This window comes from Suricata suricatta, chromosome 11 (genome assembly GCF_006229205.1).
Source record: "Suricata suricatta isolate VVHF042 chromosome 11, meerkat_22Aug2017_6uvM2_HiC, whole genome shotgun sequence".
In the NCBI taxonomy this organism is placed as follows: domain Eukaryota; kingdom Metazoa; phylum Chordata; class Mammalia; order Carnivora; family Herpestidae; genus Suricata; species Suricata suricatta.
In genome coordinates, this window is record NC_043710.1 from 47,644,382 (window position 1) to 47,666,984 (window position 22,603).

The following is a 22,603-nucleotide window of genomic DNA, read 5'->3' on the forward strand; positions in this document are numbered from 1 at the left end:
AGTGAACACAGCAGCTAATAGAAGTGGTGAAGTCAGTAGGCTGAATCACCGTTCGCTGCGAAACACCAACTAATACTCCGGGCACTTCCGGTGGCCGGGACAAAGGGTTTGAAGTCTCAGGGACCGCACTTCCGGAGAGTTAAAGCTGCGCTTTAGAAGTCTGGGTCCTGGAGCCACAACCAACTCCGGGGCCGCGACTGCGCACGCTCCATACTGTCGCGGGCAGGGGCGGGGCAGTGAATGGGGCGGGCCGGGGCCCTGACTTGTCTCGCGGTTACTGGGCGAACGTGAGCGCGCGAGGCTCGGGGGTGGCGTGGGGCGGAGCTAACACCGAGTGGGCGCTGTAGATTTCGGGTGAGCGTCACTGCTTGCGGGACTAAGGTCGTCTCAGGTGAGGTGGTCGCCCCGGAAGTGGCTGTGGCAGTGGCTGTGGCTGTGGCCTCTGGTGTTGTAAGAAGCCCGAGGCGGAGGTATTGTTAAGGGGGGGGGCGGCATCATCTCTCTTCCTCCACCTTTCCTGCAGCAGCCATGGCGAAAGGCAGAGTCGCCGAAAGATCGCAGACGGAGGCACTCCACACGACCCCTGTGGGGGACAGGATAGCGGCGACGCGCGGTCTCACGACGCCGGGCAGCGGAGACCACCTGAAGGGTGAGTAGAACCAGAATCAGAGCTGGGGTTGGCCCAGAGGCGGTAGTGTGCCAGAGGGGCTTCGGAATGGAAGGGACCCCAGTCGGTCCTGGGGATTTTCGAGGGGGTCTGCTGGCACCCAGGGGCGCGGGACAGGAGAGGCTGGGGGACCTGGGCTTGCTTGGGCTGCTGCCCACCACGGGGCCAGACACTTACTTAGGAGGTGCCTCGTAAATGCTGTTGTAGTTGAATTCAATTACAAGAAGTAATGACACTGGCTTGTTAGAAGCTCAGAGCGGTTGTAAGGTTCATAATATTGAAGCTAGACACAGCTGGAAGGAACTTGAGCACGCCTGCATTATTTTCAGCGATAAGGAAACTGAGGCCCAGAGTGGATACGGAACTTGCGTAAAGTCACAAAGCAGATTAGTCAAGTAGTAGTTAAGAACAAGGACTTAACTATGTTCATGTGCCACTTCTAAGTGGCAGGAACACTTGGATTTGAATGCCGGCCCAACCACTTACGACTTTGGACTTGTTATCTTTCAAAACTCAGTGTCTAAACTGTACAGTGGGGATGACAAAGGTGATAGTAATAATAGTATCTGCTTAGCTTGCCCTGTGGATTACTCAAAATAATTGATGTAAAACATTTAATGTAATGGCTTCTGTGGAGACTAAATAAATGTTAGCAATTACTATCATAGCTGAAATCTCTCATTCTCAAGCTTTTTTCCATTACACCTTTCTGGCATTTCTCAGGACTCTAAATATTATTTTAAGAAGAAAGCATATCTAGAAACTAAATACTTTGATTCCGTCTTGTCATAGAGTTTTTCATTGCTTTTCAAAAGTTAACATGATTACGTCATTTAAATGCCTTTTAAAAAGCCCATAAACCTGAAGGGATCCTAACATGGTGTTCCACCATGAGTGATGGGTAGGAAGAGGGTCTTTGAAGATTGTCTAGCAACATCATAAGTATAGTCAACAAGGTGTTGCACACTTTAAAAAATATAAGTACAAAGATATGTTTAACATTCAGCTGAAATTTAAAATATATTAAGTTAAAAGGAATATCCTGCAGAAAATGGTATTTTATTCGAATAGTTTAAAACATCTCTAGTCTAATTTGGCTTTTTGGGCTTTATGTATTTGGGTATTTCTCCATCTTATAGACATTAGGGCCAAATAACTTCAGAAACCCAGAAATGAATTGTTTAAGTTTAAATACACTCTAAATTAAAGGAACATTGTTTTGAAGATGCTGCCATGGAAAGTGACAACAATCCAAGTATTACCTGAAGAAGTATTTTCCAGATAGGGCATTTCTAAAGATTGTCATTCGGCTTGCGTTAGCAATCAATTTTTTTTATTTTTAATTTTTTAATGTTTATTTATTTTTGAGAGAGAGAGAGAGACAGAGTGTGAGCAGGGGGGGAGGATCAGAAAGAGACGGAGACAGAGAATTCAAAGCAGGCTCCAGGCTCTTAGCTGTCAAGAGATCATGTGACATCATGACCTGAGCTGAAGTTGGTCGCTTGACCAACTGAGCCACCCAAGCACCCCAGCAGTCAGTTTTTTATTACTGATTTTTATTGTGGTTTCATCCTAAAGTTATTCAGAAAATAAAACCTTGAAACCTTCAAAGTGCTTTTATAATTGTTTATCTTATCATTAAAATGACCCATTCAACATCATTATTTTTATGATGCTATCAAATGATTTCTGTGGACTACACATCTATAGGAGGATAGAGGGAGATGTGAAGGCATGCCTTCAGGAAGAAGTAGGGTTTGCATTGTTAGAAGGTAAGGGGATTCTGGGTGGGAGAAACGTTAAGCTGGAAAGTTAGTGTGAATCTTTATGTCAATAAACTTATTAACCTTAATTTGTCAGGAATGGAAGATTTCTGTTGGGTATAGTAGGAGATAAGGTTGACCATGCAAAATAATGTTGATACAGAGGGATTAAGTGCAAAGTTTTTTTTTTATGTTTATTTATTTATTTTGAGAGAGACAGCAGGAGAGGGGCAGAGAGAGAGAATCCCAAGCAGGCTCCTCCCTACTACCGCAGAGCTAAACGTGGGGTTCAAACTTATAAATCATAATCCCAAGCAGGCTCCTCCCTACTACCGCAGAGCTAAACGTGGGGTTCAAACTTACAAACCATGAGATCATGACCTGAGCTGAAACCAAGAGTTGTCACTTAACCTATCGAACCACCCAGGTGCCTCATTGCAAAGTTAGTTTTTTGATCCATCCTGTTAATTAGTGATTCCCAATGTTTTCATTTTCTTCTCTGCCTCTCTGTTTCTGTGTCTCTCTCTTTTATGAGTGTTAGGAATTCTTTCTCTGGGCAAAAGGTTTTGTAGATCCCTTACTTGATAGGGTTTGGTTATATATGGTAATGGTAATCAGCTAGTGATGTGAAATCATTAGTAACTACTTAGCAACCAATTTTCCAGATTATGAAAAGCAATTTTTGTTCATTGCAGATGGTATTTGGTTTAACATTTAAAAAAAAAAAGGTTTTGGAGAAGAGATAAAAAGTTTTAGTAACTTTTTTTAATGTTTATATTTTTGAGAGAGATATAGAGAGCAAGTGGGGAGGGGCAGAGAGAGAATCTGAGAATCCCAAGCAGCACAGAGCTTGATATGGGTCTCAGTTTCATGAACTGTGAGGTCATGACTTGAGCTAAAGGCAGGAGTTGGACACTTAACCGACTGAGCCACCTAGGGGCCCCAAATTTTAGTAACTCTTGATTGAGAAATACATCCATGTAACTTTGACAAATAGTTGTCATTGTGTATATGCTTGGAGTATTTTACATGCTACATGCAGTGTTTGGTACATTTAGTGGATTCTTTGCCATGACTCTGATCTCTAACATCGAGCCTTATAGACTGAGGACCACTGTAAAGACTTGAGCAAGATAATAACACTGAAAGTCTAATTCTTGCATGATGAGGAAGAGAAGTAAGACAAGAAGTGGAAGCACTTAAGAGGCTCTTGAGCTGCTCTACATGCAGGAGTGCCTGGACCAGGGTATTTTATTTTCTTCTGTGTTATTTGCCCTGACCTGTTTACTAGCAAGTCATAGAAGTTTCCCACTTTGATTTGAGAAAACTGCTAGGATTGTTAATATATATAGATCATCATCCTTGTGAGCCGTGTGAGATCAATTTGATGGGTAATGATGAGACATTTTAAAAAATGGAAGAGAAAATAGAGTGCTTCCCATGTAGTAGAGCATAAGTGTTCTTTGAATTTTATTTTTAAGTTTTATAGGTTTTTGTGTGTACCAATCATGATATAAAGCTGTTCATTACGGTTGCAGCCAAAACTGTTTTGAGAAGTGTTGTTCCAAAGTTGGTTTTACTGCTTTTAGAAGACAATGTTGTTCAAATTTGGATAACACGCTCCTCTCAGATGCCTGTTCTAGATCCTGCCGTGCTCATTTGGTTCAGTAAATATTCTCTGAGCATCTGCTATGAGCAAGGTACTGGCTTAGAGGAAGAAGGAAGCTCTGATTACTGATAACCAGGAATTAAGACTAAAATTGGCAATTGGATGTCAACCAAGGTATTAGTATAATTTGTTGATGCCAGTCTCAACCCAAATATTATGTATCAGGATTCTTGGGCTTATCATCAGTAGAAAATATAATTGAAACCCTTGCTGAAAGGAGATTGATTGGTTTATATAACTTAAAAGTTGCGAGATTAAGGGGGATTCACAGGCTTCAGCCTGGAACCAGTGGCCCAATGATATCATCAGGATCAGATTTCTTTCATATCTTTGATGTCAGCTTTACCTTAAGGTTGATTTCTCTTGAAGGTCCAGGTAAGCTAAATGCTTCCTTGATTACTTTGATAATGTTTTTCCTAGCATTGCCAATAAAAATCTAACTATTCACTCTGATTAGACCGTCTCAGGTCAAATGCTTGTCCTATGAACGTATCACCTGATTCATGTTTGATGCCTGAAAAATGGGAGTAGGAATGAGGCTAAGTCAGTTTTCCCAAAGACTGATCTCTGTAATGGGTCATTCATGATTTTTCTCTATTTGTGCTCAACCATCTTAGTGAAGAAGGTGAACTTACAACATTGGTATTGGGAAACAGATGAAGATGGGGGTAGGGAACAAAAAATAAGATAAAAACAGAGAGGGAGGCAAACCATAAGAGACTGTAAAATACAGAACAACCTAAAGGTTTCTAGAGGGGAAGTGGGTGGAGAATGGGTTAGATAGGGGATGGGTTGTTGGGGTGAGCACTGGGTGTTATATATAAGTGATGACTCACTGGGTTCTACTCCTGAAACCAGTACTACACAGTATGTTAACTAACTTGAATTTAAATAAATAAAGAAAACAACAACACTGGTATTTGGTTAGATTAGCTATAAGAAAAGGATAAGGATTCCAATCAAAGGTGTTGCCTCAGATGATACGCTATGAAATCCAGGTTGAGCATGGAAGGAAGAAAAGTGAGGAGCCCAACAGAAGGGAGAAAATGGAGGAAATAAGCTCACAAAAGAATAAAGGTGATCAAGGGATAGCATATTGGAATTTAAATGTCCAAGGTAGGGTAGTCTCAGGATGTGAGAACTTAGTGTGTCACTGGAAGTGGGTGGCTAAAGTTGAAGCCATCTTTTGTATTATTTTATGATCCTGTTCCTTCCTGCAGTAAATTTTAGAAATATGATAGGAGTGCAGTGCCTGGATGGCTCCATCAGTTCAGTGTCCAACTCTCATCTTGATTTCAGCTCAGGTCATTATCTCATTGTTCATGAGTTCAAGCCCCACATGGGGTTCAGCACCAAGCCTGCTTGGGATTCTCTCACTCTATCCCTCTACACTAGTGTGCTCATGCTCTCTCTCTCTCTCAAAATAAATAAACTTAAAGAATATTTTTAAAAAAGTATGATATGAACAAGTAAGTTTCTATTTGTAACTTGGTTTTTGAAGTGCAGTCCTTTTTTTTTGATGTTTGAAATAAAGTCTTTAAAAAATTCCGTCTTAATGTTTGTTTATTTTTGAGAGAGAAAGACAGTGTGAGTGGGGAAGGGGCAGAGAGAGAGGGAGACAGAATCCAACGCAGGCTTCAGACTCTGAGCTGTTAGCACAGAGCCCAACACAGGGCCTGAACCCACGAACTGTGAGAGCATGATGTGCGTGAGCCAAAGTCGGATGCGTAACCAGCTGAGCCACCCAGGCACCCCAGTAAACTCTTTTTTTAACTTAGTGTTTACATACTAGAACTTGATAATAATATGGTCTTTTAGAAAGTCAACTTTAATGAACAGATAAGAGTAATTTATATCAAGTATATCAAAGCACTAACCTAAGCAATTTGTGTTACCACAGAAATTATGTGTTCATTATAAATAGATAAAGGGCTTTGGGGAAATACTTTATGCCATTTGGTTGCTTAGGAATTTTTTTAATAGTGCAACCCTCCTTAGGGCCTCTATTTACTGCCTATAAAATAAGTAAAATGGGCCATGTTGTTTCCTCTTAAGTTTTAATGTACATGGAGAACACCTGGGTATCTTATTAAAATGCAGATTCTGATTTAGTAGTTCTGGTGTGTTGGCCTGAGAATGTGCATTTTTAAAATGTTTATTGTGAGAGACAGAGCAAGCAAGCCAGGGGAGGGGCAGAGAGAGAGGATCTTAAGCAGGCTGTGCTCTGTCAGTGCAGAGCCAGTGTGGAGCTTGATCTTGCGAACCAGGAGATCATGACCTGAGCCCAAACCAGAAACCAAGAGTCAGACGATTAACTGACTGAGCTACTGAGATGCCCTGTGAATCTGCATTTCTAACAATTTCCCTGGTGGTACCAATTCATGTAGTTCACACAATACACCTTGAATGGCATGGAGATAGGTGGTTTGTTACTCCATGTTTAACATAGAATTGAGCAAAATCTTACTAATTCAGTTGTAAAATATATAAAACTACAATAACAGGAGACAAGAGTTAAAGTGAAGTTTATCTTTTACTTAAGGTTTTTTTGGTTGAAAGGAGCAGAAATAAGTTTAAACCAGCACCAATAAAAAAGGAGATTCTTCTAAATATAACGAGGCGATCTTGGGGCACATGGGTGGCTCAGTTGGTTAAGCATCCAACTTCAGCTCATGCCATGATATTGCCATTCATGAGTCCAAGCCTTGCATCGGGCTCTGTGCTGCCAGTGCAGAGCCTGGAGCTTGCTTCAGATTCTGTGTTCTCCCTCTCTCTCTCTCACGCTCTCAAAAATAAACATTTAAAAAAATTTTTAAAAAGAGACGATTTCACTAGCATCCATGAGCAAGTAATGAAATATAGGTAGGTTTCAAGGGAAGTGGAAAGTTAGAAGTTAACAAGTAGGTTAGCTCTAGCTCCCACCTTGGCTCGCTGGGGTTTTGTTTAACCCTCCTACATTTTCTGGTACTTGTCTTTGGCTTGCCTTGTTACCTGCGTCCTCCACTGCTTGACCTTTCAGCCTCAAGACCCACCACCTCTTGACAAGAGTATCTCTTTTAGTTCAAATTTTCAATAGATAATTTGGTCAGCCAGTAATGAATTGTTCCTACTTGTGTAAGGTGTCCAACCTTGGGCAAGTTAGTCTTCTATTGTTTGGGAAGGTAGAGTGTTGGAATCAAACTATAATAGAGCCAATGAGATTAGCCCCTTTGAGAGGAAGGAGAACATGAGAAAGTTTCCCTAAGGAGGAGGTTGTTACTAGACTCTGCAATGACTCTGCATTTATGTAAATGTTTGAGAAGAAGAATTTGCCAAATGAACGAATAGAGTACAGGTATTTGTTTAGGATACCTCATAAAAAGTATATATAAAAGTTACACAGGCAGTAGTTAGGGAGGGGCATAGTAATAGATTCATTCTCAGAGAACTAAAAATAACTCTCAAACTATGAGATCATGACCTGAGCCGAAGCCGGACGCTTAACCAACTGAACCACCCAGGTGCCCCTAAAATTAATTCTTATAGTGTGCATATATTTTTTAATCCCCTGAGCATTATAAGTCTCTACATGGGATAATGGTAAATGTGCACAATAAAAATTAAGCCACCACTTCTACTTTTTCCCCCAAAGAGCACTATTAAGGTATCTTGGCCTCGCCTCCCTGCTGTTGACTACTTCCTGGTAAAAACAGCGTTGCCATTCTTTGGCTTGCTGTTTCCTAGATCTCATTCTATACTTTTATCTCTTTATTTTTTAATTTATTTTTATTTTTAGAGAACAAGCAAGCATATGAACAGGGGAGAGGGGCAGAGGGAGAGAGAGAATTTTAAGCAAGCTCCACACTCAGTAAGGAGCCTGACATGGGGCTCGATCCCATGATGCTGGGATCATTACCTGAGCCCAAATCGAGTCAAATGCTCAACTGACTGAGCCACTCGTGCACCCAATAACTTCTGTCCTGCATATAATTTCTTAGAGAACATGAAGATTACCTTCTGAGGAAATGTGAACAAATTCTGCCATTCCCGGAGTCCCAGAGAGCCACCCAGAATATTTGAGGCTCAGCTATATTCTGAAGCCCTTGGTGTAAAAAGAAAGTACTGTATTAACATTCACCAGTTGTATTAGTCAATCTCTGGGTTCTTGTAGCAGTTGAAGTAATTGCCATATTACCTCATTTTTCCTAAGAGGCCATTCTGTCTATGCTGTCAGCTCCCAATATATATAAATAAAATTAAAAGTCAGTGATAATATCTAGAGCAATGTCCTTTTTTCCCTTATGGCTTATCAGCAAATCTGTGCTACAAAATCTGGTGTCCTGTTTTTTTCTTGCTTCTGAAATGGATATATCCCCCAAAAGTAATATGTCTGGTTAATAAATGGCAAATACATTAGTAGTTAAAATTTTATGTTAAAACTGTTTGGGCAGAAGTGCGAACAGCTTATTGGGGAGGAAAGTCTTCAAGGAAATTATTTGCTCACTTGGAATACTGTCTTTTAAAAATATTTACCTTAATTATAGCTTTTTTTCCCTCTCCTTTCAGAAAAAGCGAGTGCAGAAGCTGGGTCAGCAAGAATGTCACTTCTTATATTGGTGTCCATTTTCTTATCTGCAGCTTTTGTTATGTTTTTGGTATATAAAAATTTTCCCCAGCTTAGTGAGTAAGTATACAGAATAAAACTGAAAATTGCCTAGACATTTGTAGATAAAGTGGACTAAAAGTTAAACAAATGTGAAGCAGCAGAACTGTCATGGTGATTGTATATTAGCTTTCGTGATTTGTAGCAAGTCTGTAGTGACCCTGTTATTTAAGTACTCCTTCTCAAATATGCCTCCTGATTTTCTATGTGGGGTTTTCTTAGCACTGCTTCTCTAATTAAAGCCTCATCTTTCTAATGGATTTTAATTTAAAAAAAAATATATATATATAACCAAATTAAGAGAGAGATTTTGATGTCATGATCCTGTAAGCATGTGCCTGTCTCTTCTACCCCACTCACTTGCATACATGTATACATACAAAATTAGTTTCCTGAAATAGATTGGTGGTATCCCTGGTATTTTCTAAATTATTCTATTTATTGTATTTTTTAATGCTAGTAGTGACCAAACTTATTTTAAAATCCATAAAAGATAACTGATCTGTGGTTTGAAAAACACTGATGCTCTTCTCTGCTTTCCCCACCTTTCCATCCATGTTTTCTCCCTTCCTTCTTGTGATCAGTTTGTATGCTTCTATTCGTCCGTTTCTATCCCCATTACATCTCTCTCTCCTAGCTCTTTTTGTATTTTGTTGGGCATCATAAAAGACTATGAATAATTATATAAGTGTGGGTCAATTTTTGCTGACAAAAGTATAAAGAACTTTTTTTAGAGTTTTTTTAATTTTAGGGAAGAGATTATGGAACTGAAACATGCTTTAAGAAGGCAAAACATCCCAGGGCTGTTTAACCACAGTAATACCACCCTTTATAATCATAAATTACATAAAGGACCTACTAAAATATAGTTAGACTTTCAACCAGGGCCAGACTAGTATGGTGATGGAGAACTGTGAAATGCGATTTCAAGGTGTTTTGAAGTTCCTCTTTCCTCTAAATTCCTTCCATTAACAGTTTTTCATGCTTGAAATTTTATAAGTAAACTTACTTTTATTTTCATACTTTGATTTCTTATGTCAGTGTAAATGCCTTTGGGAGGCTAGCATGTTACATTGTTAGGTTAATATTAGTATGATTGAATTTTAGATCCTTTCTCGTTTTGATTGAGGAGGCAATAAAGAGCTGATTGAAAGAGGGCAGGAGTATAGAGTATAGATTAAGGTTGTCTTTGCTCCCAATCTGTTCTAAGAATGGTAACATCACTTGTATACAAGTGTGCAGTTACAAACCTGTTGTTTTCTGCTTATTTCTGTTACAAACCTGCTGTTTTCTGCTTATTTCTTTCTCTCTCTCCCTGTGTGTGTGTGCATGTGTGCACACCCCTATAAAGAGTTTTTTGGTTTTTAAGTTTATAAATTAGAAAACACAGTTTACCTACTATTTTTATAGAAATTAGGCAGCAGTCTATCATTGTTCTGCAAGATCAGTTCAATTTTATCACATAAAACAAATGGGCACAATATACGTTAAACACAAATGTAATTATTTGGGCCTTTTATAAGCAAGAAATCATTCAGTTCCAAATAAGGTACCAAATATAAAGTAAAATTAATAGAAAATGAAAAATGTTTCCAGAAAATATGTGAACTGTAAATAACTGTAAATTCATCCAAAATTTTACTTAATTTTAGTTGTAATTAATTATTGATTTTAGCTTATCATGAGGATTACCCAAAATGATGTTAAATATGTTTTGAATATGCTAATGTCAGTAGTTCACTTCTTAATTTAAAATTTATACCAGTGTTGGAGCAAATGCTTTTTAATCTAATTTAGTTTGGGTCATCCTGAATTTTCATACATAGATTAAATGTCTCAAGAAATTACATTAAATCATTAAAGACAATTTATAGAATTTTGAACTTGAAACTTAATGAATTTATGGTTAATATAATACAAATCAAGGCACCAAATCATTTTGGATAAAACTTCATGTTTTGAACTTGATTTTAATATTAATTATCTTGGCAAATTTCTACTTTAAAATTTTTCACTTTAATTTTATTTCTTTAGAGAAGAAAGAGTGAATATGAAGGTTCCCAGAGATATGGATGATGCCAAGGCTCTAGGAAAAGTTTTATCCAAATATAAGGACACCTTTTATGTACAAGTACTTGTAGCTTATTTTGCTACATATATTTTGTATCCTTTTAACCGAAAAAACTGTTATCTAGTTTTGTTTAAGAAGAGGTTTTAAAAGGTCTGTTTAGTTATGCATAACTTTTTTCTTTAGGTAGTTATTCCATGTAATAATATTAAACAAAATATGAAAAATTAAAATGGAAAAAATTCTCATTTTAAACCTATCTCCTCAAATCAGTTATTATTTTTTGAATATATACTACCAGTTCTTTTGTATTCTGCTTATTTCACTCATAAACATTTTCCTTCCTTCTGCATTATTCAAGATATTAATAATCTATTTAATTTATGATTGTACTAGTTAATTGATTATTTTCATTTAGTTTAATTATTTGAATAGTCACCACAGCAAAAATTTAAAAATATTCCATTAGGTTTGAAGATATAATTTGTAATTAATTTTTTGCTTTTCTACATGTTGTTATAAATCTTTTTGTTCATAGAAGTTTTTCTTCCATTTAATATGGTTTCTTTAAAAAGATCTTAAGACTGAAAAATTCATCATTCAGAGATATAAAATTTTTAAATAATTCTGGGTACATATTTCTTTGTTTTATAGAAATATATGTTGTATTAACTAGTCAGGAAAATAACTTTATTCTCCGTACATATTTTCAAACTGCTTATGCCATGGGTGATTAGTCTTCCACTTAGGGGCTTTAACTTTAATCTGATTTTTGTATCTTTTATTTTAATCCAACCTATTTTCAAATCTTCTCATTTAATGGAACACATTATCTCTTGATTCTGTAAAGGTAATAATTATCCTTTTTAAACCTGCCTTTATTTTTAAAAAAGTTTAACTAGTTGCTTTTTTTAATTCTGTCAAACTATTTCTCTTCTTGCTTCTACTTTTATTTCCTGAATTTCTTTTGGCTATTGGACTTCTCAATTAAAACCTTTTCTTATAAAATTGATTAGCTTTTTTTCTCTTGGATTTATATAAGAATAGATGTTATGTATTTAACATATATATTTTCTCTATACTTGTCTCCTTACACAAATGTTGTGAGTATATTCTTAAATATCCTGGACCAGTTATTTTTAGCATAAACAGTTTGTTATAAGTATGTTAACAAAAACTTTTGCTGATCACACAAACATTCCTTTATCTACCTGGTAAGAATGCATTTTTATTTAGGTACTTTGTCATTATCCTTCCTATTTATTATGAGGAAAATTTAAATTTGGGAAAAATTTAGAGAATAATTATTATGCATCTGTCTTTCAGCAGGTTATTTGGCAACTATTTGCAAAGTAATTTAATAATGTATCAACTATTTTAAGAAATCCATAACTGCTGCCTTTTCCTACTAATTCCATTTTAGATCCTATCTGGGAAAACTATGTTAGACTTAAAGATTATTTTGCCTCTAAACACTTTAACCACAAATTAAAATATTTTCCCCAAGTAAGATAAAAACTTGGTTCCTTTTTTTTTTTTTTTAATTTGGCTTTTAGGAGGTTTTTGTGAACAAAGGATATAGTTTTTGTTTACTTTGGAAAGTCATCTTGTTTTTTTACCCTATTTTGCCTCTTAGCTTTGGAAGGAATACATGGCTAAGGGATAAAGGGGATACCTACCTATAAAGCCAGCCAGCCAGTTAGCATAAATGGATCTTGACAGTCTCTGGGGTAGTAAATGTTAAAGCCTAGTTGTCTAAATATTCCTATGCAAATTAGTAGAAAAGTGTAAACTGCCCTGTAGAAAATATACGTTGATTTGAAGTTTTAAATTTTATTTATTTTTTAACTTTTTTAATGTTTGTTTATTTTTGAGAGAGAGAGAGAGAGAGAGAGAGACCGAGTATGAGTAGGGGAGGTGCAGAGAGAGAGAGGGAGACACAGAACCCAAAGCAGGCTTCAGGCTCTGTGCTGACAGCTCAGAGTGGGGCTCAAACTCAAGGACTGCGAGATCGTAACCTGAGCCAAAGTCAAATGCTTAACTAACTGAGCCATCCAGGTGCCCTTAAGTTTAAAATTTTTAATATTGATTAATAGTAAAAATATATATATTAGTTAATATTGTCAGTTCAGGAGGTTTTATTGCATATTGTTATTGTTGCCTTGATAAGTGATTATAATGATTTCACATCTCATTTTAGATTTTTGTAACATTTGTTAAATTCACGTTGAATTATTATTTTCTCTTTTCACTTTTGAATCTTAAGCTCTGTATTAAAAAGGTGCTTTTTAAAACTCAGTGAACAAGTGAAAAAGACTTTAGGTTAAGGTATATAACTGATACAATGTTGATTAGCAGAAAGAAACATATAATATGAACTACATGTAATTTTTAAATTTTCTAGTTGGCACATTACAAAAAGTAAAAAAACACTTGAAGTCAATTTAAGTAATACATTTTACTTGAACCAATATATCAAAATAGATTTTAATTTTAACACATAATCAACATAAAAATTGAGATATTTTGTGTTCTTTTTTATACTAAACCTTTGAAATGTGGGTATTTTGCACTCACAGCACTTCAGTTCAGACTACACACATTTCAGTGTCTCCATAGCTACATGTGGCTAGTGGCCACCATCCTCAGCAGTGTAGTACTCGTTAGTACCTTTACTGGTATTATCTAACTTCAAACTCTTGAATGTAAGTGGCCTTTTACATTATAATTACTTATCATAATCAGTTTTTTTGAATTACTAATTATATGCTAAGTACAAATCTAGTGAGCATTCAAAGGTAGAACAACTATTTCCATCTGGGGCAATGGGGAATTATGGGTAGAGAGGGCACAGTCTCATTCTGGTTAGAGTAAATCTAGAGCAGAGTTTACAAGCACAGGGTGTGATTAACGAGTGATCAGTTATCCAGTTTAGTTGGATTATAGGGTGTAAAAAGGGGAGGATAGAGAAATAAGTGTAGAGAGAGAGGCTTGACACTGCACTCAGACTGTAGAGGACTTTGAGTACCAGGCTAAGGAATTTGGAAGAGTCAGTGGTATTGGGTAGTCATTGAAGACTAGAGCTATGGATAATATTTAAAGTGTCACCATCATCTCTTTTTTGTTTATTTCCCTAAGGCTAAAATCTTAGAGTAACTTAAAAATTTCTTTTATTTTGGAAAATTTTAAACCTACACAAAAGTAGAGAAAATCATACAGTGGACTCCTGTGTACCCATCATCCAGCTTCAATAATTATCAGTATTATGCCAGTTTTGTTCATAGTGGTTATCTTTATTTAGCTTTGTGTTTGGGGCCATTTAAAGAAAAAGGGAATAGGTAGAGGACTGTGTTTAGGGTTGAGAAAGGAAGATAACATTTACTTTGATTTAGGACTTCTATTTAAATATTCAAATAGAAGTATCCATACCAAAATGTCAGTAGGGGACTGGTTGAATAAGCCTTGGTTAGTCTAAACACAGGCGTGTAATCTGTAGCTATTAAAAAATGAGAAATGTCTCTGTGGTTAAGGCATTCTTACCTCCAGGATATAATGTTAAATAAAAAGAGCAAGGTGCAGAATAATAAGTCAATATGCTATGTTTTATCTAAGCAGGGGAGGATGATATGAGGACACACACATGGAGATAATTTTATCTTTTTTCAAAAGAAAGGATGTCTTTAATATTTTTTTTAAATGTTTACTCATTTTTGAGAGAGCACAAGTAGGGGAGGTGGGGAGAGAGAGACAGAGAGAGACAGAGAATCTGAAGCAAGCTCCAGGCTTAAAGCTGTCAGCACGGAGCCAGTCACGGGATTTGAACTCACAAAACTGATCATGACCTGAGCCAAAGTTGGACATCTAACCGACTAAGGCACCCAGGCACCCCAAGAAAAGATATCTTTAAAAGCCAATACAATGTTTACCTGTGAGGAGAGAGAGGACACAGGGATGGAAGGGAAACTTCTTTAGATGTACTTTATTGTGTAGATTTGACTTTAGAACCAAGTAAATATTTTACATAATTATAAAATCAGTGAAACCAAAGTGAAAAAATAAACAGGAAAAAATCATTGCTTTTGGCCATGAGATGGGTGGATGAGTAAGTCAGGGAGAGAATCTCTTGTGAGGAGGTCAAGGTCAAGGAAAGCCTTGGGTTTACTGAGTTCATAGGCATCAGAGTGGGTTATACAGGAGGGATCCTGTGGAAGAGCAAGGAATTGAAGATGAAAGAACCCAGGAACAAGAAAGAGGAGATTAAGATGAAAACATGAACTAGAGGGCAAAAAGAGTAGGATAGGTGAAGATAGAATTTTTTTTGTTTTTTTGTTTTTGAGAGACAGAGAGACAGCATGAGCAGGGGAGGGTCAGAGAGAGAGAGGGAGACACAGAATCCGAACCAGGCTCTAGGCTCTGAGCTAACTGTCAGCACAGAGCCTGACCCAGGGGCTCGAACCCACGAACTGTGAGATCATGACCTGAGCTGAAGCCAGATGCTTAACCGACTGAGCCACCCAGGCGCCCCAAGATAGAACTTTTAAAAGAAGGATAGACATTGGAAGGATAGACATTGAGGGAATTCACTCTGACTTGTAAGTAAATCATGTTAGGGGTTTTTAGAAGGGATTGGGGGGGGTTCCAGACCAAAACTGGGAGCAAGCAAAAAGTAATAAAAAGCATAATTTTGTTTTAAAAATAAAGTTTGTGATCTTTATGCTATTTTGTAACCCCTATCCTTCTTTTTAATGAGTAGTGCATTGAGATAAATGTTTATAAGTTAAATTAGAAATAAGTAATTATTATACCCTAGATTTCCACGGAAACCATGTTTCCTGAACACATTTAGAAGTAAATGCAATGCATTAGAAAAGCATATAGGATCACTGAAGAGGTTTGTTCTCTCCCACTCTTTCTTTTTTTTCTTTTGTTTCTTTTGCCAAAGTACCTGATTCTTTATCTGGTCCATGTTGGTTATTTGTCTTGGGTTTTCTTTCAGTAACACACTCTTAAATAGCATTGTATTTATAATAATGCTAGAAAATGGTCAATTTAGAGTTAAAGGCATCATAACTGAGTCATAGGTTTTTTTAAACTTTTAGATATAATTTTACTTTCTTAATACTGAGATAAGGATATAATCTTATTAACATGGTAACCTCTGTATTGATACTTTTTTTCTGAAATGTTTGATTTGTCTTTTAAGAATTCCATTTTGTTATGTTTTAATCCTTAACTTAGAAGTTAACAGCTTGCAAACATTTGCCATTCCGGGCTCTATATTTCTCAGTATACTCTCAGGGTTTCTTTATCCCTTTCCGCTAGCCTTATTTCTTGTTTGTTTGGTAAGTATATAAAATGAATTTGGGAGACTGGGAAAAAAATGTAGCTTTGATAGTTTTTAAGTCCCCCAATAAGCAGATGTTATAGTTTGGTTTTATCCTAGAACAGGAGCATCACAGATTTAATTGCAATTCTAGGCTCTGTTTTAGCCTTTCCTTCCTATTGTGTTTTGTATTTCAAATAGTCCAAGAGTGTTGGACAATGAGTTAAGTCCAGGGCTGGGGGTGGTATTTTCAAGCATATCAACTGAAGAAAGGATTCGCTCTTTTAAGTTTTGTTCTTAGGCTAGATGCTATCATTAACTACTTGGATGAATCACTAAGTTTAATCACAAGTGCCAGTTTGTTTTAGCTGTTCTCATTTTAGTTATAATTTGGTCCGAGAAGGTGCTAGATCAAATGGGTTCTTGTTCTCTAAACAAGAGATGTCATGTAGTGAACCCTTCCTTTAATGCCCCAAAATATATACTAGTTGAGCTTTTCTTTAAGTGAGTATATCCATGTGACTACGATGGAAAAGTACACATGCTTATGGCTTCTTGTTATTTCCTAGTGTTCTGGACTCGGTGCCTCATTCTGCTATATGCTCTCCTATTTAGTTGGGAGGCCAGTTGTATACAAATACCTAACAGAGAAAGCAGTAAAATGGTCACAACAGGTAAACATGTAATTTTTTTTAAGTTATTTAATGTCATTCTGTGGTTAATTGGGAGGGCAGTGTATAGTCCCTACATAAATTAACCCAGACTCAGGGCTTTAATAAGTATAATCTTTGTACCAAAGTAAGTTAAATAGTAGGCAAATAGTGAATGTTAATCATTTCACATGTACAGTTTCTGTACTGTAATAGTAGTTGTGGTTCTTCATTCCTAGTAAGTTCAGTCAGCAGAAAAGTCAGCATGTCTGGTGAAGGCATTCACATATTTGGATACCTCCCGTTTTGTGCTGATACAGTCCACTGTCAGAGGGTCACTGGAAAACTTATCAGCCACCTCCTTGAATGCATTTCATCAGTAGAAATGACTGTTATTTTGAGTCAGGATCTCTACAAAGACGTGCAGTGATAAATATAAGCACCACTACAAGGAAAGGTCTACTATGATTTTGCTAAGAAAATCTTGTTTTTAGAAAGAATTGGAAGAAACAACCTGTTAAATCTCAGAGGAATTGTAGAAATCATTTTGCCTTACCCTTTTGTTTTACAGACTAGGGAATGAGAAATCAAGCAGTTTTCTGCAAATCACAATCATTATTTGTAAAGCAAGATTTAGAAGTATAAACTGCTTTTATTTAATTGACTAAATCTCTATGCTTGTGCAATCTCATTTATCTAATGAATGAATCAGTTTTGTAATATATATCATAATAACATTAAAATAAAGATTAAATTAGAAGCTAGGTTTATTGATGTGCTGTAATAGCCCTTTACATTGTAGGAAACTCATGTTACTTAGCTCTGATAATGAGCATGTGATAAGTAGTTCATTGTCATTTTCAGGCTCCTTTGTTGATCATTTCTGCTGGATAGATTCTGAACTATCAGGGAATGAGAATTTGAAATAAGTATATTAAGGAACTTTTTTCAGTATTGGCCTTATCTTGATCTTAATTGGTTTCTTTCTTATGACAGGTTGAGCGTCATAGAGAACATCTCATTAACTACATTATATTTTTGAGAATAACACCATTTCTGCCAAATTGGTTTATTAATATTACATCCCCTGTGATAAACGTGCCATTGAAAGTTTTTTTTATTGGTACTTTTCTAGGTAAGGCCTCTGGTTCATACTGTTAAAACTCATTGTGTACATACCAAACAGCGTCCAGCCAGTCCTAGATTTCATGTTCTTTGTGCTTATTTCAATTCCGTATATAACTCTTGGGCACAGAGCCCAGCATACATATATAGCTATTTTGAAATGTTAGTTGGATTGTGTTGATTTAAGTGTTTTGTGTTACTTCTTTAAAGAAGAGTACTTTATTGGATATTTTTTTCATCATACAGATTTAAGCAGGACTTTAACTTCGTTGTATCCCTAGGTGAAAGAAAAAAATCAAGGTGCCTGTTTTGAAAAATTTACTCATGGGTGCCTGGGTGGCTCAGTCGGTTAATCATCCGACTTCAGCTCAGGTCATGATCTCACTGCTCGTGGGTTCAATCCCCATGTCAGGTTCTGTGCTGACAGCTCAGAGCCTGGAGCCTGCTTCGGATTTTGTGTCTCCCTCTCTGTCTGCCCCTCCCCCACTCAAACTCTCTCTCTCAAAAATGAATAAATGTTAAAAAAAAATTTTTAAAGAAAAATTTACTCCCTTATAATCATATTGAAATATTGAACTTTAATTTTCAATAGAGATTTGATCCTATTTTTCTTTTTATTGACATTAGTATTTATAATGGGCATTACCAAAAATATGGGGGAAACAAGGATTCTTGCTTTCAAGGAGCTGGCACTTAATTTTGAAATTAATTAGTGGACATAAAGATTCATTTATATATTTTGTGAATTCTGATGGTTCTATGGTAAGAGTATTCTGCTTTTCTTTCAAATTTAATTTGAGTTGTTTAGATAACAAAATAAATAGACCTCTTGTATTGAGTATCTGTTTAAGTTAATACTTAACACGTCTTGCAAAGAATAATCAAAATCAGTTTTTTGTTGCTGCTTTTAAAGAATTCATTGGGAAACTTAAAAATCTTAGGGATAATTTTGGATTTTGTAAAATAATGTTACAGAATCAGAAGGGAATTTTTGCCCCCATCTGTTTAATTTTACAGGTGGAATACCTGCAGCTTTAGTTAATGTCAACTTAGGCTAAAGTAATTTTTCCAATTTGTTCTTATTTTTAATGTAGTTGTTTCATCCATACTGTGGTATAAATTGTTCTTATTTTTTTAGTATTTTTCCATATCTGAGTATCTCCTACCACTTCATTTTTATTTTAAGTATATTCTGTCAAGGATGAATGACAATTTACTCAATCTTATTTTTTTAATATTTAGAAGTTTTCCAGATTTTTGTTATTTATAATGCTTTGATGAACATCCTTGAGCCTAGATCTTTGCTCATATACATTAGCATTTCCTAAAGTTGAAATTGAAATTGCTGGACCAAACACAGGCTTTTTATGGTTTTAAGATGTTAAATGTTCTAAATTATTCTCTGGAAATTTTTCTTAAATTTTTAAATACCTTATCCTCCAGAGATAGTTGAAAGATTGAATTCTTTATATGGACATAAACTTGAGGGGCTTTATTTATTTATTTTAATGTTTGTTTATTTTTGAGATAGGTAGAACGTAAGTGGGGGAGGGACAGAGAGCCAGGGAGATACAGAATCAGAAGCAGGCTCCAGGCTCTAAGCTGTTGGCACAGAGCTTGATGTGGGGTTCGAATCCACAAAGTCTGAGATCATGACCTGAGTCAAAGTCTCCACCAACTTAGCCATCCAGGCACCCTATGGGGCTTTAATTAAATAACAATTTACCAAAATGGAGATTACTATTTTCTAATAAGAAATTTTATACACAGAAAATTTTAATTTTTTAAATTTAAATATAGATTTATTTGATTCAGTTTAAAATATTACATTATAAAGTTAGAATAATGCTAGTGCTCTTGAGTTCTAAATAATTTTGTGAATATAAAATATTATATTACAAAATTTTATTTTTAAGAATTATTATGTTTGTCTTATTTCTTTTAGGTGTCGCACCTCCCTCTTTTGTAGCGATTAAGGCAGGAACAACACTGTATCAGCTTACAACAGCAGGGGAAGCTGTTTCCTGGAACTCAGTATTTGTTCTAATGATTTTGGCTCTTCTTTCTATTCTGCCAGCTATCTTCCAAAGAAAACTAAAGCAGAAATTTGAGTAAGAAATCATCCCGGGTTTAGATTTCCTATCATCATCATCATCATCATCTCAGGATTGGCAGGCTTAGGTATTAAAATCACCTCTTCTGTAATTGAAACAAGTGTGTAAAACAGAATTTCCTATCACACAGTTAAAATAATTCATGTAAGAGGCAAGGGAGAAAAGAAAGTAAAAATGGAAATTCATGTACTATGAAAAGTACTGTCAGTAGTTATGATAGACATCTTCTAAATTACTACTCCAAGGGTAGCTGTAGATAATCAGCAGCATAGTGGGAAATTCTTGATCCGACCAAATCAATTTAATATGTTTCATGAAGTGGCTATACATATTTATCCTTGACTTGATAATTTAATATTTTCCTCTCTTATTCCTTACTAATAACTAAAATAGGGAAAACAAATACAAAATACAAAAGCAGAGATTCTAGATTTTTAAAAATAGTATTGCAGTTCTTGCTAATGTTAGACTTCTTCAAGAGCATAAACTTGAAAACTAAAGCTCAAAAGGAGATTTACGTTTTCTTTCTTTTTTAACTTTGAGGTAATGGATTTGTGTAGAAGCTACATCTGGTGGACTACTGAATTTGGAAAGGATATCAAGCTATATCTGTTTTGCAAATTTTATTTTTGTTTATTCCTGTTCTCGATTATCATGGGTTAGTTTGAAATTTAAAATTCTGGCCAGTCTATTTTCATCTTTTTTTCTAGCTTCCACAGTATTTCCACTGTGCATATAAAAATGGCAATTACATGATAATTGTATTATATTGGTGTTGATAATTTATATTCAGATAATATTTTGTTACACAGTTCCTCTTTACTATCTCAAAAGGGGATCAATAAAAGCAAACATTCAAAGTATGCAGTTTTTAGATGATTAATTGTATTACTTTATATTTTGAAACAAGCAGCACAACACTTAAGTGGTTAAATATAGTTTATTTGTTTTAATAACTGTAAAATTTACCTCGTTTATTTATTGGTCTGGTCATTAAAGTATATATTATGTAATTATCCTTTTTATGCATGATACACTTATAAGAATGCCTTGTTTTGTTTTTATTGATGGCTTTTTTGTTTGGGGCTGCTTTTGATTAATGCAGTTACCCAATTTAGTGTTTTTATTTTTATAACTCAAAGTAAAATTAAATCCTTACATGGTAACTACTCTATTTAAATGGTCCTAGAAAAACTTAAACAGCTTTTTGCTGCTTGCTTAATGGTAATACCCTTGATTTCCCGATTCTAGGACATAGCTGATCTATTATAAGATACTTTGTCAGGTTTACCTTCATCCAGGACTGTTGTCTTGAAAAGTACTTTAGCTGTGGGAGAAAATCCTTGTATGTTTTTATTGTGAGAGGAATGGTCATCCTCAAAGCCTGTTTCTACTACATAATGTGGACTGATTATTTTTTCTATCACAGTATTAACAAATGGATTTATTGTAAATACAAAGAAAATATATTAATTAATATACTATTCTTATGTCACCTGGCCTTTTGTGTGAAATTATTTATTGTCATTTCTAGCAAGATTTTCTTTCTTCCTTATTGACCAGAGATTGAGTGATAAAGCTTTCGTTATTTTTACAAATGAACTTAAAAACAGAAGTCTTTTTGGACAAAGTTCAATAAATATTTCTGTATAAAATGTAATTGAGTGCATTTTTATCAGACTTTAAAAAATAAAAGTAAGAGCCTGGACTGAGGAGAAGCCTGTTTACTCCAGTGTGTATATATTATGTATATTCTTAGAGTATTATCCCTATCCTTGATTCTGTCCCTTTGTGGAGTATTTTTTTCTGAGTTTCTTAGAAAACTGAGCTGCCACTTTGGTGAGGTATATATTCTTCTCCTAAGAGAATAGCCAGTCTTTTAGATTCATCATAATCGACTGCACCCTAAATGTGGTCAGTGTATATTCATGGATTTGTGGACTTGGCCGGATACCAGACTCAAGCTTCAGCCACATCTCGAAGACGGTTAGTAGGAATCACCAGAGAGCAAGTATGTGCAGTGGAGAGGCGAGCGGGCTAACCAGGGAGCTGACACACTGAGACTGTTCAACTAGTTAATGGCCTTTCTCCGGAGTTCTACTTGAGTATAATATTTCTAAGATAATAAATGCAAATTAAAATGTAATAAGAATAAATGTACTGAAAAACTTAAATGTAGTGCTTGGCATTTATTTCATGGAAGTATTTATGTTAAAACAAAACAAAACAAAACCCTTTCATTGAATAAAAATACATTCTCCTGCAATTCTGATGCACATTTTCACCTCTAAGAACAAAGAAAACTTTGAAGACCTTTTATTTTTGAGAATCTTAAATCAACTTTTCAGATTGTAGAGGTGGGGCGCCTGGATGGCTCAGTTTATCAAGTGTGCATCTGTGTGCTGACAGTGAGTCTGCTTGGAATTCTTTCTCCCTCTACCTTGCCCTTCCCCCACTCACACTGCACTCACGCTCTCGCACACGCATGCTCTCTCCACCCCCAAATAAGTAAAATAAATTAAAATTGCGAAGGTAAGTAAATACAGGTAAACATCTAAGTTTCTATTTTATATAATGATTTC

At 35.7% G+C, this 22,603-nt stretch overlaps 1 protein-coding gene across 3 annotated transcripts; it reads left to right on the forward strand.

Annotated features, from left to right (window-relative positions):
• Positions 1-310: 310 nt before the first annotated feature.
• On the forward strand, positions 311-22,195 carry TMEM41B (transmembrane protein 41B). Of its 3 annotated transcripts, XR_003915356.1 has the most exons (9): positions 311-391; positions 524-649; positions 8,645-8,762; positions 10,776-10,904; positions 16,058-16,151; positions 16,702-16,806; positions 17,779-17,917; positions 19,853-20,088; positions 20,565-22,195. XR_003915356.1 is itself a non-coding variant. In XM_029956980.1 (8 exons), the coding sequence occupies exons 2-8, from the start codon at positions 529-531 to the stop codon at positions 20,020-20,022; spliced, it is 876 nt and encodes a 291-aa protein (XP_029812840.1). In that variant the 5' UTR covers positions 311-391; positions 524-528; the 3' UTR covers positions 20,023-22,195. The 3 variants fall into 3 exon arrangements, 2 of the variants coding, with proteins under 2 accessions (XP_029812840.1, XP_029812841.1); XM_029956980.1 differs by having other exon boundaries at positions 19,853-22,195; XM_029956981.1 differs by having other exon boundaries at positions 331-391; positions 527-649; positions 19,853-22,195.
• Positions 22,196-22,603: the final 408 nt, after the last annotated feature.

Coding starts and splice junctions, on each gene's coding strand:
- TMEM41B (XM_029956980.1), top strand. CDS start 529: ATGGCGAAAGGCAGAGTCGCCGAAAGATCGCAGACGGAGGCACTCCAC. Junction 10,905..16,057: donor TATTTTGCTACATATATTTT/GTATCCTTTTAA, acceptor AGAAGTTAACAG/CTTGCAAACATTTGCCATTC. Junction 17,918..19,852: donor TTTTATTGGTACTTTTCTAG/GTAAGGCCTCTG, acceptor TATTTCTTTTAG/GTGTCGCACCTCCCTCTTTT.